The following is a 19,172-nucleotide window of genomic DNA, read 5'->3' as shown; positions in this document are numbered from 1 at the left end:
GGCATTGGGGCCACTCTGGCTTTCATTGCAAATGTACCCCTTGACACCATTTGCAAAGCAGCTACTTGGAGCTCTATTCACACTTTTACTCAGCATTACTGCATTGACACCCATTCCAAGACAGATACACAAGTGGGACAAAAGGGTTCTAAGACACTTATTTGCTCATGACCCTTCTCACATCCCACCTCCTTCTTCAGGTACTGCTCGCTAATCTATGCACAGCATGTGATCTAAGCATATTCCACAAGCCTCAGAAGGGATACATTACTCACCGTAATCGTATTTCTGATGCTTGTATCTGCTTAGATTCACATGCGACCCACCCTTCCTCCCCTCCGAGAGAAGGCGCATGATTGCTTGTAATGTTACCTTTCTGTCTATCTGCTTGGATTATCTGTACTCGCGTTACTCCTCATGCTACCTCATGTCAGTAAAAATACAATCTGAGGATCCTAGACGCGCGAGGGATCTTGGGTACAGTGGACGTCACACTAGGGATAGTATTACTGGCACGCCCTGTGTCGACGCCCATTTTCGAGTTTCAAAAAACAAACTTTAATACTCCGCAGCTTCCACTAGATGTCGGCCTATGCACAGCATGTGAATCTAAGCAGATACAAGCATCAGAAATACGATAACAGTGAGTAATGTATCATATATATATATATACATTTTTCTAACTCTAACCCCCACCCCCAACCCCCAAAATTCACAATAAAAAAACCTGTGAAAAAATGTCCCGCAATGAAAGGGCGTTGTACCAAAATAAAACGGCCTATACAGACCCTCCAGCTAACAGCGATTTTGCAAAAAAGTGCAAAAATTGCAGTTTTTGCAACAAAAAAATACTCAAGGGGCCAGTTTCTCAACTTTTTTTTTTTTTTGGACTCAAGAAATTAAATGCGCAAGCAATCTCATCGCTTGAGCAAAAAAAAAAGCAGTCCAATCCACAAAGGACATCTGAATGGACGCTTCTTATATGCACCTATTCAGATGTACTTTTTCACCCCTTTGCGCAAATCGGGGGGCGTTTCTGCGGATTTAAAAGTGCATCCTAAATTGACAAGCAAGATGTGCTTTTAAATGTGCAGAAATTGTAGGCCACCCTATGCGCCCACTTTAAATACATGCACGAGGGGTGCCACTGCTTTATAGGGTCTTTACTGACCCTGACTCATGCAAAACTTTTAAAAAAAATTTAAGTGCGACAGCTGCTGTCTCGCTTGCATTTCTGTTCCCCAATTGGGATAGAAATGGGTTTTATTTATTTATTTATTTTTTGTGGGTTGCATTTTACAGTGGCAGGACCCTTAAGGGCCAGTCACGGTGAAATGCACGGGGAGCCTGTAGACCATTGTCGGGAGAGCGCTGCCAACACAAACGTATTCAACGTGGCTGGCCAGTGCATCATTTGCGCTTCAGCTCAGCCCCGTGGAAATGCTTATTTCCCAAAATGGGTTATCTAAAAACAGCACATAATCTGCTCTATTTTTAGATGGCCCATTTTTTTAGGTCAAAATCTACAGTTTAATTAAAAAATTGAAAAATGGTCACAATATGTGAGAGAGGAGTGAGAGGGTGAGTGGTGGGTTAGCCGTAGCATGTTAGGCAAGAAAGCAAAGGGAGATCAGAGGGAGAGCAGTGGGTCAGAGGGGGAAGTGGTGGGCAAGAGAGCAGAGCGGATGCAGTGGGGCGGTGGGCCAGAGAGAGAGAGCGGAGGTACAGAAAGTGGAAGGAACGTGGGCTCAGGGGTAGTAGTGGGCCACAAGCGAGGGGTTGGCCAGAAAGGGGCAGTAAGCTGCAGATTGGGAGAAAGGATGAGGGAAGAGTGTGATAGAATTGGAGAAAGGATTAAAGATGCAGAAGTAGAATGCAAGAATGAAGGACTGTATACTGCGGGAGGAATTGGGGAGTTTACGGTGTGAGTTGGGAGTGTGATTTGGAGTTTTTGGTAGGGACTAGAGAACGCAAATTGTGACTTGGCAGTGTGACAGAGCATGTGAGTATGTGTATGACTGAGCGTGAGGTTCAAAAATACAAGTTGTGATGGGGAATTGGTGAGACGTGTGAGGTGTGTTGGGTGAGAGAGGTGTGTGGGTGTTTGCGGAATTGGTGAACATAGTAGGGGAACAATTTTAGCATTGCAACTGATGATGATTAATAATGTTAATAATATTAAATAGGCATGCACATTAAACCATAAAATTTAGCTAAAACAAACACTGTTCTGCCAAGCCAGAGACATCTAGGACTCTTCCTATTTGATACAAAAGATACATATATTGACACCCTGGCTCTCTTGTAGCCTTGCACACGTCCTCTTTCCTGCAGTGTACCAATCCTGCACCCTCCAGTCAATAAAAATTGTGCTGCAAAAATGCTGCCATAAATAAAGGTTTGTGCCACAAAATTTGCCATTTCATGCGGCAAAATCCTGGAGGGTCTGCTTATACTAAAAAAATAACTATTGCCAATCCTTACAACTAAATACAAAAAGTGTGGGATAGGATTCACAAGAAAGAAAAGTTTTCACAAAAGATAAGTCAGGATGTGGTAGCCAGGGGTCTCCCTTCCCCACGTTTGAGCATGGCACAAGGTAGGACTCCTGAGCACAGCATATGCTCAAGCTTTCCCAGCATGAGACAAGTTCCAGCTTTTGGTTATCAGGACCTTTGGTGGTTAAGTGTCTTGAACAAGTCTCTTGCCTCCAAGAGCTGATAGTCTCCAGAAATAACAAACAAGAGTGCCTTATAAAAGTATGTTGGATGATGGTTTTTCACCCTTAGATACCTCACTTCTGGGCTTAGACCCACAAACAGTTCCTATCACTATCGGGACTTTGGGTGGTTATGATATTTTATTTGTATCGCGCTCGTACACAAGTGTTCCAGAGCATGACAAGGCAAGGGAGGGGAACAGGGGAGAACAAAACAGCGATCTTACTAGGCCCAGTGACATTGAGAACGTGCAAGTGCATGGGAAGGGAAAGGGGAAAAGTGCATGGAAGCGGGAGATTGGAAAGTGTGGAGCAGAGAATAGACAGATAAATACAGAATAAAATAGATAATGGAGCAATAAGCAGGGGTAGTGCAGCTAGAAAAGCAGAAAAGCGGCAAGTGCTGTGTTTACGGCAGCAGACTGGGTAAGTCTGATAAGTGCATAAAAAGAAGAAAATGGGGGTGGGGGGTAGTGGACTGTATGGGTACAGATGCAGTCCCCAGTGCGAGGGGTGGCCGGGAGAAGGTGCAGAAGGGTGGCAGGGAGAGCAGGTACCTGGGCCAAGGAGACAGAGGGTGGCCAGGTGCACAGTGCCAAGAGAGCAGATCAGCAAGGGAGATGGGGAGCAAAGGCAGATGCAAAGAGGAAGGTCTTGAGGTGCTTCCGGAACCAGAGATGGTTCTCCTCAGGTTTTAGAGTGGCAGGGAGGCTGTTCCAGAGGGAGGACCTGGCCGAAGACAGATCTACCCCCAGCTCATTTCTTTGAGAAATTCCTGACCCTGAGGGAGTTAGAGGTAGAGGATCGAAGAGCTCAAGAGATGAGTTATTTACGGAGGGATAGCTGAAGGTATTTTAGACCCAGTCCTCAAAGCCTTGTGGACCATGCAGAGGGTTTTAAATTTAATCCTTGCATCCACTGGGAGCCAATGGAGAGATTTCAGAGCTGGAGAGATAACGATCCCAGGGCTTGAGGCCAAGGACAAGTCTTGCAGTCCTGTTCTGGATTAGTTGCAGAGGGCGAAGAGTAGAGGAAGGTAGAGAGGCTGTTACAATAGTCCAACCTAGAGAGAACCAGAGCTTGGGAGACAGTGAGCTTCTGGGGGAAGGAGAGGAAAGGAAGAGTACCTATGAGGAGGTGCAGTAGGAAGTTTGACTTTTTAGAGACCTCAGAGATGTGGGCGGAGAAGGAAAGTGTGGAGTCAAAGATGACCCAAAGGTTCTTAGCCTCACAGGTAGGGATAGGAGGAGGGCCAAGCGAGGCCAGCCAGAGAGAGGGGAAAGGATGGAGAAGGGTTGCGGATGAGGAGGATCTCCGTCTTGCTGGCATTCAGACAGAGCTCATTGGCGGCACACCAATCTTGAATGGCAGTTAGGCAATCTGAGATGAGGGAGGGAGTGAGGGGATTTGGTCGAGGGCAGCCTGAAAATGAGTTGTTGCCAGCGTAGCAGTGGAAATTTGAGCATAGAATGGCAATGCAGTGGGTGAGAGTTGCTAGGTATTGGTTGAAAAGCCAGGGCGAAAGGTTAGATCCCTGGGGAACACCACAGGTAGAGAGGAAGATGGAAGATAGGAAAGGAACCCAGTTGGACCTGGGAGGGTCGATCAGAGAGGAAAGAGGTCAGCCAGGCCAGAGCCTGATCAGCGATACCCAGATTCTCACGGGGTTGGTTGAGCAGGATGGTATGGTTGACCATGTCGAAGGCAGAAGAAAGATTGAGTAGGATGAGGACAGAGGGAATGTTAGTCAAAGTTAGAGAGCAGATCTTCACGGATGTTCAGGAGAGCAGTTTCCGTGCTTCTGGCTGCTCTGAAACCAGACTGGTGGTCATGGAGACAGCCAACAGAATCAGAATGAAGGTTAATTGAGAGATGGCCAGCTTTTCCAGGAGTTTTCCCAGAAAGGGAGTAATGGAGATTTTGCGATAGTTAGCCGGACAGGAAGGATCAGCTGTGGGTTTCTTGAGAAGAGGATGCACAAGGAAGCAAAGGAATGGTTGCAAAAATCTGCAAGCACCAGAGCGAGGTGTCAATGTGGTCCTTGATGGTTTTAGAGGAACCGGGATGAACCTGTTTTGACAAGGCTTTCATAGATCGGACTTGTCTAGCGACCTCATCGGGGGAGAAAAGAGGAAAGGAAGAGGAGGAGGGGGGGGTTAGCAAGTGCAGACTGAGGAGGAATAGGAGGGGGAGGGCAGGGGAGGGTGGACAAGATGGCCTGGGTTTTTGAGATCAAGTGAGAGGCAAGGTCATTGCAGAGAGCTTGGGAGGAAAGAGGAGTGGTAGAGACTGCAGCAGGGTTGGCAAGTTCCTTGCAGATTTTAAAGAGTTCAGCCGAGTTGTTAGATGCCGCAGAGACACGGGTTTGATTGTAGACTCTCTTCTTGGTGCGGACAGAGAGTCGGTATTGCCTTTTGGAGCAGGCGACAGGCCAGTTTGTCAGAGGTTGAACAAGAAGCCCTCCATTTCCTCTCAGCCGCCCTACACTTAATAATATAATAATAATAATTTGGCACTTATATAGCCCTACGAACCCTCAGGTATCTGAGCGCTGCTTATTACCCACGGTGTGTGGTGCTCATTTATTGACCTCAGAAGGATGAAAGGCTGAGTTTGGCCCTGCCGGGATTCGAACCCGCGTTAGCAGGCCCTGCACGGATGTCAAAGCGAGGGGAGGAGGAGGAGGAGGAGGTCCTGCAGAGTGCGTCGGGCCAGAGGGAATCGCAGAGGTCGCGAAAGAGCAGAGATGAGACAAGGGGAATCACGGTTGATGTTGAGGTCACCAAGGAGGGGGAGTTGAGTGGTAGAGGTCAGGAGGGAGGAGGAGAGATCAGCCCACTCAGAAAGAAAAAAGGTGATTTGCACAGAGGGGCGGTAGAGCGTACCAACAGTAAGAGAATGGCTAGGAGAGATTGAGAACCTGCAGACAAGGCATTCGAAAGAGGAGTAAATCTGAGTGGGAATGTTAGGGGCAGGAAGGCACTCGGGAAAGATCAGAGCTACACCCCCTCCGGGCCAGGTGGATCTGGGTGCGGAGAGGATCTTGTAACCATCAGGGAGGAGAGTGTCAAAGCTTGTGACAGAGCTGGCTGTGAACCATGTCTCCGTAAGACCAAGGACATCCAGGTCCAATTCTTTAAGGAGGTGGCAGATGTCAGAGGAGTGTTTGACAGCAGAGCAAGCGTTGAGAGTGGCAAGATGAAGGTTGCCGGCCTTAAAGAATTTCCGGGGAGGGGTACAAATCAGAGGTACGCCCTGCAGAGTTGTGAAGGTAGCTTGAAGAGGGGCAGAGGAGGAGGGAACAGTGGGGATGGTAGCCAAGGAATGAGAGGAGGGGACAGCTGGAGATGAAAGGAAGTTGATAAGGCGAAGGAACCGCCTATCGAAGAGGAGGAGATTGGCCGGAGGACCTTGGACCATGTCAGTGCCGTTTAGGTAGACATTAAGGATGACTGGGGGAGTCGAATGAAGCCATGTGGACTTCCCAGCAAGTGCCACCTTTAATGGGAGAGGAGGAGACAGGACGGAGCACAGAGATCATATGGGGGGTCCATAGATCCGGCGAAGGAGCAACAAAGAGGATGTCAGTGAGGTTCTGTCTGGAAGAGGCACTGGTATAGGTATCAGCAATAGGGAGAACAGGGTTTGAGGCCAATATATCCTTTTTAAACTTCTTCTTTCCAGACTTGGTGAGAAGGGAAGGATAGTTGATAGAGAAGCAGTTGGAATAGATGGGAGAAACAGAAAGCGGCATGAGTGGGAGGAGAGGAGGCAGAGGTGGGAGTAAACAAGAACAGCAGTATAGAGCAGTCACTGGGCTAGCAGATTACAATCAATGGGCAAAGTTAAAAGCAAAACACCCAAGTTTGACTTTCCAGTTAAAAGCAAAAACACACCCAAGTTTGGCTATGGGAATTTAGACGGGGGTGAGATGGTAAAGGTGAAGTATGCAACCATCTCACTTCAGGTGAGTACATGAGAAGGAGGGAACTAACCCATGCAGAATGTGGCATGAAAGTCACAGTAGTCAATAGTCACGGGATAGCAGCCTCAGGGAGGGTTGGGCTGTAGTAGAAATAGGACTCTCGTTTAGCGGCCTGTCAGCAGACATGGAAGCTGACAGGGGCCTTGGAAGCCTTAGAAGTGGGCCTTGGAAGAAGGGGGCTGGCTCAAGCCTGCCGGTCCCCAGTTGGTCAATTTGTCTGGCCAGGTGGCCAATGGGTGCCCAGATGAGGGTGAGGAGGCCCAGAGAGCAGCCTCAGATCTTCCAAGAAAATGCGGCAGGCATTTTGAAAAGTGCTGTGAAAAAACGGCAAACAAAGGCAGAGACTGCTCGAGTGATTCAGAATGCAGTCAGAAACACCTTTGCCAAGCAAGCAGAAATTATATTTTTGTTTTTAAATTGTTCATTTTTTTTTTCTCCAAAAACACGTGTATGACTTTCTTGCTTCTGAGGGCCTGATGGGTTAAATTATAACCAAAAGCTCCTTTCGGCTTTACATTTGAGATGATGATGATTCTTCGCCCCTGGGGCCCCCTCTTCTGGGCTGGCTTATAGTCAAAATGACTTCTTGATTGCATTCATGTGTTGGGGTAATGGCTTCTCACCTCAGGATCTTCCTCTTCTGGGCTGTGAAATATATATTTTGGGATTATATTACTTTGTGGTATTTTATTGTGCTATCTTTGCTATGGTGGTATTTGTGGTAAACCTGTTGTGGTATTTTTTTTATAGTGATGAGACTGATTTCAGAATACTGCCTAATAATTACCTTTATCAGGGTCACTAACAACAAATAATACTGGACTTGATACACTCTGAATAGATGACTCATGCCCTCCTGTGTGGTACCTTATGTACAATTCCACACTACGCCCTTTTGGCTGAGTTTCAACAAGTAAAGCAAGCAATTGGGAAAAACTGCTCATTCATTCAATATCTCTAGATAAACTGCTCACTGCGACTACTTTGCTTTGAGATTTCTTACCGCATGTCTGCATCTCTCTAAACATGTCAAATGAAAGGGACTGAATGCGACTGAATGCGGAATAAACGAGATTAAATTACTTTTTGAATTTGTTCTTTATCGTAAAATAGAATTATGCAAGTTGCACAAAGGCACTTATGCCCACGTTGTGCTTCACAGTGCAAGTACATTTCTTCTTGCAGTAGCTTTCAGCGCTTTACCTGTGTAAAGCCCTGTCAATTGGCCTTTGGCGTTGGGAAACTTGGCAATGTCAAAAAATAGCAAAACTTGTGAAATACGAATGCAGTTATACATGCACATTGAAATTAGAATCTCTAATACAGCACCTAAAATGAAGCGAACTACTTAATCTGGGCTACCTAGTATCTTTCACTTGACCAGCACCTCACTTAACCTCAGATTTACCTAAATATGTTGGCGGCATTCCCAACTCAGCTTGGTGGTGAAATCTTCCTCGGCCTTTCTGCCTGCCTTGCACAGGGACACCCATATGATTCTCGAGACTGCAGTTTTTCAAAGATCGTCAACCCAGGAGAGGCCATTTTAGTCAGCCCAACAGTCAGTCAGCTTGCAGGCACTCTACTCCGTCTGCCCCCTCTACTCAGCTTCCAAATCCTTTTCTATGAAACCCCCTTTCAATCACGAGCACCTCCCCCCACATCACGCAATGTTGCTCTGTGCCTTACTTATTGTGCTCACTGCATTGCTGAAGAGTAACAGGTTTCATTTTTCTCTTGCGCTTCCTGCTCCAAAACAAAGCTATGTTTAGCAGAACGGATCTACACATTTTTCAGCTTACCACCTAGCGCAAATCCAGCCTGCACATCTAAAGTTTTATTTCAGAGCATTACGCATTTTCATTGGTCTGCATCCAGCTTATTTCACAATTAATTTATTTTGAGCTAATTTGCACAAAATGTTATGGGATTCTGTTGGATGTTAAACAGGGTTGGGTTTATTAGTAATGTTATATTTAGGTTAGTATTATATTTAGTTCAGTTAATTGAAGTAACATCCTGAAGCAAAGTGCAATTTCAAGCATGTGCGCTGTGCATTGGCATCTATTTAATTCTGCTCACACTCTTGAGTCCAGCAATGAGTTTCACACCCTGGGCCCCAGTTGAAGTTCAAACCCTCGCTGAAATGTCCATGCTGAAATTATGAGTAACTGTTGAAATGTAGAGTCCTAATGTTGAAATTAAAATTGTACTCCTACAGGGCTCAAATCCTTTTCAAAAGTGTGCCTCCCTCCGTCTGGTTCACTCTGGCTTTTGCAAAGATATTTTCTCCTTGGCATTCATAAATCTTAATGTCTTTTTAAACCGTTCCCTGTGGACCTCCCTCTTCCGGGTTCACTTTTGACAATACACTGTTTCTTGAGACTTTATAGACTTCGCCCTTCTTTATTGGCATCCCTCCGTCGGGTTTACTCATGCCACTTTACATTTCCTTTTGCTTTCTCTTGATGCAGGATTCACTTCCTAGACCAGTGTATGACCACTTGGACCTTTCCCGGCGGCTTTTCTACAGCATTCTGGTATCAGTAGTTTCAATCAACATGGGATCAAACAGAGTGTCTCCCAATCCCCTCTGCAGCTGTTCTTCCCTTAACAATTTACAGTTCTTTGAACTTTCCTCGACGTGCCACTTTGCGACTTTCATTCAACACAGTTCGGATTCTTATCGGTTCTCCCTCGACTCACCGACTGTGATGAACCACTTGGCTTACCTTGTATCTGGAGTCAAGGCCAGTACCACGGTAGCGGGCGTCTCCCTCGGTCCTGCTTATCGGAGTGGGCACGCTCCGTTTACTTTTGACATCTGCTGCAGCACACTTTGAGCTATTTTTGTCTTACGATTCCTTCGATGGAGGTCTCGCGGGTCTGATTTGGAAAGGGCAAGCTCTCTTCTCTGCTTATCCTCCTTTGAGTTCTCGCCGCCTTTCTCCTCCTCTTGAACTGCTGTGCCAGGATAGCTGTCTCGTTGGGCGGTCTGCTTTGCTTGTATTGTGCTCTCTGCTCCACCTTTTATCCCAGCAGGGAAAGAAAAGGGCTGTCAGGTGTGTGGTTCTGCTTAATTGCCTGACTTTCCCTCACTCTTGGGTTGGTACATGTTGTCTAAACTGCTTTATTGTTAGTCTGTTGTCTTTCGTGTCTGTGTTGGAAAACAGGGTAGGTAGAGTTCTTGAGTATTCTGCGTGGTATAATGGGGAGAAGGTTTTATACAAGGGGGAATTGTATTCTTTGTCCTAGGGGCGTAGGGGGTGTGAAATGAATAGGAGGGATTATGAGAAAAGTACAGTTTTGTCCATGCTTACTGGGAGTTCGGAAAATAATATCTAGAGTGGCGTGGAAAAGAATGACCGGGAGTAATCGGGTAGGACACAGGAAAACAGGGTTTCTGGGAGAGATTTATGGGTGCAACAGGGTTTGTGATCCTAGGAGATTGGTTATCTACAGAGGGTGTCGTTGGATGTTGGTAAGAGATTCAATGGCAGGCAGATGCATTACAGCCTACAAAGGCCTCAAGGATCTCGTTGTCCTCTCCTTCTTCCTCTGTAGAGTACTGCGTCTTACCTGGGGTATTTCCCCCGAGCACAACCCTGGGCTCCTCCATCCAGGTGATTTTCTCTCTTTCTCTCTGAAACTCTCTCTCCCCCTCCCCCCCCCAACCCCTCTTAGGTTTGGGGTCTCAGAGCATCAGCCCTTGCCGGACCACCTAAATGAGGGATTCTCGAGGTCTGCTTGGGAGAATACCCTCCAGGTGTCTCGCAAAAGCCTGCAGGATATGTTGGGGGCAAAAAGGGCACATCCACTGCAATATCTCCAAAGGAAAAGGCATACTTGATGCATGTAATGCCTCTGGATTCGTCTCTGATCAGGAAGAGTAAGGAGATGAGGTAATATCCGTAATTAATGTATGCTCTTTTCAGAAGAAAAAAAATTAGTTTCTAGTGGATAGCGGAGCAGAGGACATGTTGACCGACCAATAATGACTGAAGAACACATTCCATTGCTGACCCTCTGGGTCATCGTTCAGACCAGTGCCTATTCAGAGATGCCTTTATACATCATAGGCGAGTATAATGCAAATTTCAGGTTCAGGTGACAGGAAGGAGGTTAACTCTGATGTGGGAGAAAACTGAATAATTTTGGATCTGATTAAAGAGGAATAGGTCCTGATGGTGCGGAAGGCTCCTGACAAACAGAAACCAAAAGGAATCCGTTTGTTCCCTGAGGTTTTTGAAGAAAGAGTGAGTGCTTGAAGTTTGCCCTTGTAACTGCCAAGGTGGGGGCTTTCTGCACATTGAATCCAGGGTCGCCAAACACCATCCTGATCCATTTGATTAGCCAAAATGCAGAAGAGGTCAGCTACCAAATGCCTGTGCAGTCCGCCCTCTATTTCTCTGAAGAGAATGTGGCAGGCGGGGTGGATCAGGTGGGTAAGGCAGTGAGCCAATCGAGGCACAATGGCAGCAGAGGCGACTGGAGGGAGACTGGGAGCAACGGCATGGCCTAGATTTCTCAGTTATAGTTGGCATAAAGGGAGCGACGGTCACTAGGGTTCTGGATGACCAAGGCGATAGAGGGCTGTGGGGGTTAGAGCACCCCAACCCATGGGGAAAGGGATAGAGGAGTAGAAGGAAAGGGGAAGCGGCAGAGCCCACATCAATTATGAAAGAGGAGTGGGAAATGAGCTTCTCATGCAAAGCCAAATATGCAAAAGGCCAGGAATGAGTCAGTGGCTACAATTTGGTGAAAGGTGATTGGTAGGCAGGGGCGAAGTGCCTTTAGCCCTTATGAAGGAAGTAATGAAAGTATTGAAGCGTTTGGTCAAGGATGAAGTAATAAAATCTATTGATTGCATCCTGTCCACTCATGGTAGCCTGTAGGACTCCCCATAGACTTGCACGGATTGAATAAGAATGTGAGAGCAGAGCAGTTCCCCCATACCAAATATAAATTGGCTCAGGTCAGCGGTCTGCAGTGCTAGAGCTTTCCATCTCATCAACTTGAGTCCCCATACCACCAAATAAAATTCCTTTCCTGTTGTACGGATGGCACCTCTTTCATTATGCTGATGTCACTGTTCAGATGTCTGCGTAGACCTTTTAGGTATTTGGCAGTCTGAGAGAGTAAAATTGCTATCAAGACGATATCCTTGACTTCAGGGGTAGCAGTCTGGATGAACACGATGAAAGGTTCCAGTGGGAGCTATGCGTTATCAGCGCTGCAGGTTTGACATTGAGTCTTGAAAAATGCTAGTTCCACAGGGTGGACTACCTGTCCTGGGCTCTCGGTGGAAGGGTTGAGACCAAAGGAGGATCTGGTGAAGGCAATTGTTGACCTGCCTCGCCTCAGGACTAAAGGGAATATCTCTTGTATCTTGGGACTTGTAGAATTGAATGGCAATTTCATACACAAGCTAGCAAGAAAAAACAACCCCCTGCCCCCTCCTCCACACACAAATTAGTGTGAAGAAGAGTTCCAGAGAATCCAAGATGACACTGTCCATGAACCTGTACCATAATGTACACAGGTGCCAGCGAGAATGCAGCAGAGTTCATACAGTGAAAGAACCATAGCCTGCATCAAGAGTCTAAAAAGGACAGAATAAGTTGCTCAAGTTTTGAATATGTCTGCAGTTTATCCATTTTCTGGAGGAGAAATGTCCTGCCCTTCCTCCAGACCCATGTTCAGTGGGTGAGTTGGGGTGATGGCAGGAGGGCTTAGTTTATCACAGAGAAAAGTTTAGCAGCAGGTACAGTTATTCATGGTGCACTGTCTGTGGCAGGTGTTTCTGGAGAGAATAGCACAGTAACTCCTACTGTGCGCCAGCCATTTCGGGACTGAACCCATTGTATGTGGATTGCCACAGGGCTATTCCATCTCCCCTTCTAATTAACCAGAAGATGGTATCTGTCCAATCCTATCTGCCAGTTCAAGGTAGTGCATCATGCCTAGTCAGACTCGCACATATTATTCTTCCTTGTTCCGTGGGAGCGTACCCCCTCCTGATGCCAGTTACTTGCCAATACCCTAGTAGGCCCATCCTTGTCAGTCAGTGAGGAAGAGGTGGGACCCAAGTACTGTGACTGGGAAGAGTGCGACTAGAAGTAATGAAGATTACCTCCACGTCCCTCTTCCTCGTCCCAGTACTTTTGAGGTATGCCCACTTCAGGTATAGAATGGGCCTATAACAAGACGGCAGATACTATGCACACCAACCACCACCTGTTCATAATCCCATATTCCAGAAGTGGCAAGTGAGTGGCACACTCTGCACCCCAGTCCCAAAGGCGCAGGCCTCTTGACTTTGCAGATTGAGTCTACAATGTCTTGTGATGGTATTTTGGTCTGTCGATGTTGCCACCCTGCAAATGGCTTTCCTCCCTGGGGGGTGCGACTCCAAAGGTGATCAACCAGATTTCTGAATAACGAAATAGGGGTAGGGGTTGGTGGGGGGCAAACCCAAAACCTGTGTAGGTCTGCCGTGAGAAACGTTTCAGCAATCGATTAACCAACTCCTGACCTTCCCTGTCTTTGCCTCTTTTCACCCACAAGGATTTGTTGGCATCCCATTGTCTTCGTAACGTGGACACTGCCAATCCCAGATTGAAGCCTTCCTGGAAAAATGGAATGATGGTGGGTCCCATACCTGTGGCTGTGGAGTAGTTCCTTTTCTCAAAATTACCCCATTGTCCCTCTTAGGCCCTCAGACTGGAAAAGCTGTTGTCCTGCTATATAGAATAAACTACTTCAGAAGATGGGTGTGAATCAATGAGGGTGGCTGGCCAGGAGCCCGAGACACAAACTGACATAGAGTTTATTAGGGATCAAGCTGCGGAGTCTGGTCAATAACTGGGCAGGCCTGCTAGTACCCAGAAAACTGTAGAATAAATGTAAGACAATTGACCTGATATGGTACGCGCTATCCCTCTATAATAGTAAAATTAGACTGCGTAATATACAAGAAAGTATCAGTATGGGCTTACTCCCATTTCATCAGAGTATGCCCAGTGTCCCACGCATCTTGTTACCATACTAGACACGAGGAAACATGTCTGTTCTGCTTCAGTCCTTGCACTCTAGTCAGGGTGCACAATGTACAGTAGCCATTGGCTAGTGATAATGGACAATTGGCGAGTACGAAAGGGTGTGCTGTGTGTATGTTTAGAAGTGAAGTGGCAAGTGACTTTTTGTGTCTGGGTAATAGCTTGCAACTTCAACTTTTTCCCGTACAGCGGTCAACTAATCACTGCATTGGCTTTTTATTAAATGCATAAAACAGCGTGTAATACTGATTTAGCCGCTTTCATGTTGTGCTCTTGCTAAATGTTTAAACAGGCTATTTTATGTGATTGGTGTGGATTACAACTATCAGCAAAGTGTTGCATGTTTAGACTGGTGAATTCACTTGTTCGTTGTTCATATAATGTATTGGTACAATTATGGCTGAAGCAAGGCAGAGTTTTGTGCTAATTTTGGTTTGTTATGGTAATGTTTGCACTTCTGTTTAGTAGTACGTTGATGTCTAATGGGGTCTATTTGTATTGCTATGTGGGGCTCTAGGTAAATGTCCTTATTGCAAGTAAATAGTCTTGTTATTTTGGCAGGTGATGTCGTAGAATTTCATGGACCAGAAGGAACAGGAAAAACAGAAATGCTCTATCATCTAATTGCACGTTGCATTATTCCAAAATCAGATGGTGGATTACAAGTAGAAGTCTTATTTATTGATACCGACTATCACTTTGATATGCTTCGCCTGGTTACAATCTTGGAACATCGATTATCCCAGAGTACAGAAGAAATAATGAAGCAGTGTCTTGGGAGATTTTTTCTTGTCTTGTGCAGCAGCACTGTCCAATTGCTACTGACACTCTATTCACTAGAGAGTATGTTTTGCAGTCATCCTTCTCTTTGCCTTTTAATTTTGGACAGTATATCTGCTTTCTATTGGATAGACCGAAACAACGGTGGAGAGAGCATTCCGAAGCAAGAGGCCAATTTGAAGAAATGTGTGGACATCCTGGACAAACTTCTTAAAGAATACCACTTGGTTCTCTTTGCATCAACACAAACTATAATGCAGAAATACCAAAGTAATCGGGAAGGACCATCTGTTTCACACCGACAGCCATATAACCCAGACCTGGATTATAGGCCATATCTATGTAAATCATGGCAGCAAATGGTAACGCATAGAATCATATTTTCCAAACATGATGACGGTAAAAGTAGCAAGCTTGGGTTTTCATTTGCGTCAAATCATATTAAAAGCAACTCTTTCACAAGGCATTCTTTTGGTGTCCTGGAACGGGGAGTTCAGTTCTTTTAAATTTTGCATCCATTTCATGCTTCAAGAGGAACCACAGACAATGTGGAAAATGGACCCCTTAACTATTCATGACCACAGCTGTTTCTAGTACCAATTAAAAGTTGAAGCTTTTTGGGGGAAGACTTTATTCTATGCTTGGATTGCTAGAGGGTAGCGGTCTGCCTCCACACAGCAGCATATAACTTTTCACTGCTTGCTGTGGTGATCGTTTGAGATTCTGAAAGATAACTTGCCTTTCTGGTGTGCTGAAACATTGTTCGTTTGTTGACTTGTGCTGGAGTGACAATTCTTCCTATTAATTCACATTACTAGAAAATCTAGTAGATTAGTAAATATTCCTTGTTTAGGTGATACTGATATTTGTTACACGAAGAAGAGGTGTAATGTGATTGGATTAGCAACATACATATTTTTAGGATGTAATAACATTAAGGACTGTCAGTCTGACTTATTTAAATCTCAATGAGCAGGGTTTGAAAATTACAAATCCCCCTAAAATCTGTTTTATAGCGTATTCTTTTGACTTCTGTGTCTAATCTTTCAAATCATTAGAACATTATGACACTGGGCAATAGTACTCCTTTTCTCTTAGGGAGTACTATTGCCTAGTGTAATAATGTTCTTTCTCCTGTGTCAGACTCGCAAGTAGCTGCTTTTTTACACTTTGGAATCAGTTTATCTGAAAGAATACACACTGATCATTGTTCTCACTCCGACTGTTGGTTTTGAGGTGATGCAGTTATTGAATTTCCTAACTGAATATTTAATTGTACGGGAAATAAAATTGAAATATAATGATTGAGCCTATACAAGTGATTATCTTTAACAGGTCCTCTGAAAACATGATCTGAACTTTTAAGGCCCCATATAACCTAAACACAGTGCAGTAAAGTTGTGTTCGAACATAGGTTTATTGGATGACAGTTACATAACTATATAGAAAAGAAATTATGTATTTTTAAATAAAAGTAATATGAAGTAAATTGTTGGTGCAAATACGTGATTTGTTGGCCAATGAATTTCCTTTAATTTTGTTTTGGTTCTCCTACAATACATTTTAATGCTGTTGTTCATTTTAATATTGTTTCTTTCCTTCTCTCATAAGAAACCGAAATCATGTTAAAATGTATAACAATTGCAGTCATTGTTTCTCCATCTTCACAACACAGTTGTGGAACTACCTCCCTTCCTTGATGCACCTCATCAGCTGCCCTACCTTGCACAAGCCCCGGAAAACATGGCTGTTGCTCACCAACTATCCCACAACCGCACTGCCAAGAGCTCCTGCTGCGCTTTACCAAAACATGATGCTGATGAATGGCTTAGGTTTTATGGCATGATTTTGAAAACTAGGTAAAAAGCTTGTCTTTATGATATGATAGGTGATGTATAATGCGCTTAATACCCATAGGTTTCTAAGCACAAACACCGGGATCGAACCTGTGTTGATCCGTGTCGTCTTGTTTCCAAGGCGAGCACGTTGCCCCGGAGCTATCCTCCCAAGACAATGTAGTGATACTTAACCTTGTTTAAAAGTAAGATTTACGCATTATAAGTTTCTCTTGTCTTGCCTTCCAATTGCTTGATATTGTGGTCTTTGAAGAGGACCCACTTTTCCTTTTGCCATGTGATCTGTCACATATTCAAAATGTGTCACTAAGCGTTAGGCTCTACCCCCACCAAGCTGGTACCTAGTTGAAGTTTAAATTTGTTAACTTAGGTGGTGTATATCTGCATTGGTATCAGTAATATTTAATGGTAGTATGCCAACACGTGTTTCAACCTTCCAATGTGGTGGTCTTCAGGGTTCCAATACATATTCATGATTGATACAAAAACCATAAATCAATTTCATACATTACCATATAAAAGGATTTCATAAAGTTTTCATACAGAATCCACCACATAGATAAAGTATCATCATTCCAGAATGGGTGCTTATAGAAAACGAGAGGATACCTAGAGCAACCCGTTATAAAAATGTCCCCCAAACACTTCCTGGGTCGTTCACCTTACACCTTTACCTTGTGGTGTACATATATCCCCTATATAACCCTGGAAGCCTTCGCCTGCCACCATTACCATGTGTTCACCAAAACCAAATACCAATGTGTGCATGCCTTCATCAATGCATTAAAATACTAATGTCCTCCACCCTTGACATCCATGGCACCTTACAACCTAACTATTTAATATGTGGAAGATATTGCCTCTTCTTTCCTTAATCAAATAGAACTGTTGGACTCCATTTATTTCCTATAAAAAGCATATCATCCCGGGAGGATAGCTCAGCGGCAACGTGTTTGCCTTGGAAGCAAGACAACACGAAGCAACACAGGTTCGATTCCCGGGTCCGCGCTTAGAAACCTCTGGGTATTTAAGCGTGTTATAAATACAAAACTAAGACAAAAAAAAACAATTATGCATCTAAAAAATAAACAATTCCTGTAACAGCGCCTCGATGCCCGCGGGCTGTGTGAGCCCTTTAAAAATGCAAACAAATAAAAAAATAAAAAATTTAGCGTAAAACATCTGTAGTTCTCCAATCTTATTGATTAAACGCAAAATAAAAGGTCAGTTAAAGTGCACATTCCAGCTAAATGTGATTAGTTATATTTGTTCACATCTATGCTATTAATAAAAGAGATCTAATTTCTGTGATTTCTCATTAAGTAGTTCTAGAGATTGTCCTAGTCTACCAGTCTTAAGACAATAATCTGAATGCACAAACATGGACCAAAATGTCCATTAAGGCTTGGTCCAAGTACATGACCAAAAACAATGTATGGTAGATGGGCAGAATGTCCTTTCCAAGACTACGAGGACCCAGATGGCAATGCCATTTATACATAACTGCACATGTCCACTGTTTTCCTCACATTCAGTGCCACTGGAGAGCAAACCAGCAATGACAGCAACGAACATGCCCCCTCTAAAGATGGTCATCCGGAATGCCTAAACGTCTTTACAGCAGTTATGCAGGGGAACACCAAGTGCCTGCACAATAGGGGCTGGAACATTTCAGTGGCTGGAGTATATGAGAAGTGACCAGACACCAAGATTACAATAAGTGCAAGCCCGATTGAGATGCATCCCAAGGACATGGGTTAGACTGGTAGACCAGAATGTTCTTCAGAAATAAATGGCATTGAGAAATCTCATACATTATTTTGGTTTGTTCACCATTAGTGTTGACCAGTTCTAGCAACCGGAACTGATTGCAAACTGGTTATATGTGCTGCTGTGAAGCTAACCCGAGCATGGATCTTCACCAACTGATGCAGACTGATCTGAGGAAGCATGCCAAATTTGTTAACAATCAATGCACCTGTTCAGAATTTAAAAAAGTTAAAGTGCATTTATTTTGCTTTGTTCGAATGGGCATTTCCAAAAGGAAAATTGATTTTTAAATTTATTTTTTTAATAGCCTATTTCGCTTAACTCTGCTTTAATTTTCTAGTTTATTGGCACCCATGTACAAATTACTGTGAACGTTTTACTGCTTGAAAAAATGTTCAAAGTCTGGTGGTGCAATTTCGATATAATGTTGTAAAGTGGAATGTATCTATATTTTTGACATGCATGATATTTTCGAAAGGTGCCATTAAAGCCATTGGGCGAGTACGTATTTTATGGAGCCTGTGACTTCTGTGAAAGGGGCATAGTACGACAACTGACGAGTTGCAGTACAGTTTATGAAACTATATTTAGATATTGTTTAAAAATAGGAAAAGGATTAAGACAAAATTGCAATGACTTATGTAAGTAAATTCAGAGACAGATGCCATCAGTGCGCCTGTACGCCTTAGACTATCCTTTCCACCAAATGCTGGAGATCATATCTTTACAGCACATGCATGCAATATTTTCAGTAAGTCCTGTAAGTTTTGAAGAGATGGCATTAGGAGTACAGCATAAGGAACATCGAGAAAATGTTCGACAAATGTAATTACTGAACATAGTACTTACTGCCCATGTACTATAGTACCCATGTACCTAAATGGCGTCTAAAAATAAGCACATGCAATAATCTAAAGTAACTTAATTTATGTACAGCCAATATTTTCCTTAAGTGCTGAAACCTATGACAAGTCAGCCGTAAGAAATCCTTTGTAGACCAGAAA

At 44.3% G+C, this 19,172-nt stretch overlaps 1 protein-coding gene across 3 annotated transcripts in view; it reads left to right on the top strand.

Annotated features, from left to right (window-relative positions):
* Positions 1–18,676, top strand: part of XRCC2 (X-ray repair cross complementing 2) — a 92,533-nt gene extending 73,857 nt beyond the window's left edge. For all 3 annotated transcript variants that reach the window (XM_069647927.1, XM_069647925.1, XM_069647928.1), the window contains exon 3: positions 14,324–18,676. In XM_069647927.1, the coding sequence (XP_069504028.1) occupies positions 14,324–15,048 (725 nt within the window). In that variant the 3' untranslated portion in view covers positions 15,049–18,676. The remainder of the gene's footprint in view (positions 1–14,323) is intronic.
* Positions 18,677–19,172: the final 496 nt, after the last annotated feature.

Source organism: Ambystoma mexicanum, chromosome 2q (genome assembly GCF_040938575.1).
Source record: "Ambystoma mexicanum isolate Mex_15411 chromosome 2q, UKY_AmexF1_1, whole genome shotgun sequence".
In the NCBI taxonomy this organism is placed as follows: Eukaryota; Metazoa; Chordata; class Amphibia; order Caudata; family Ambystomatidae; genus Ambystoma; species Ambystoma mexicanum.
This window is presented reverse-complemented; position numbering and strand designations above follow the sequence as displayed.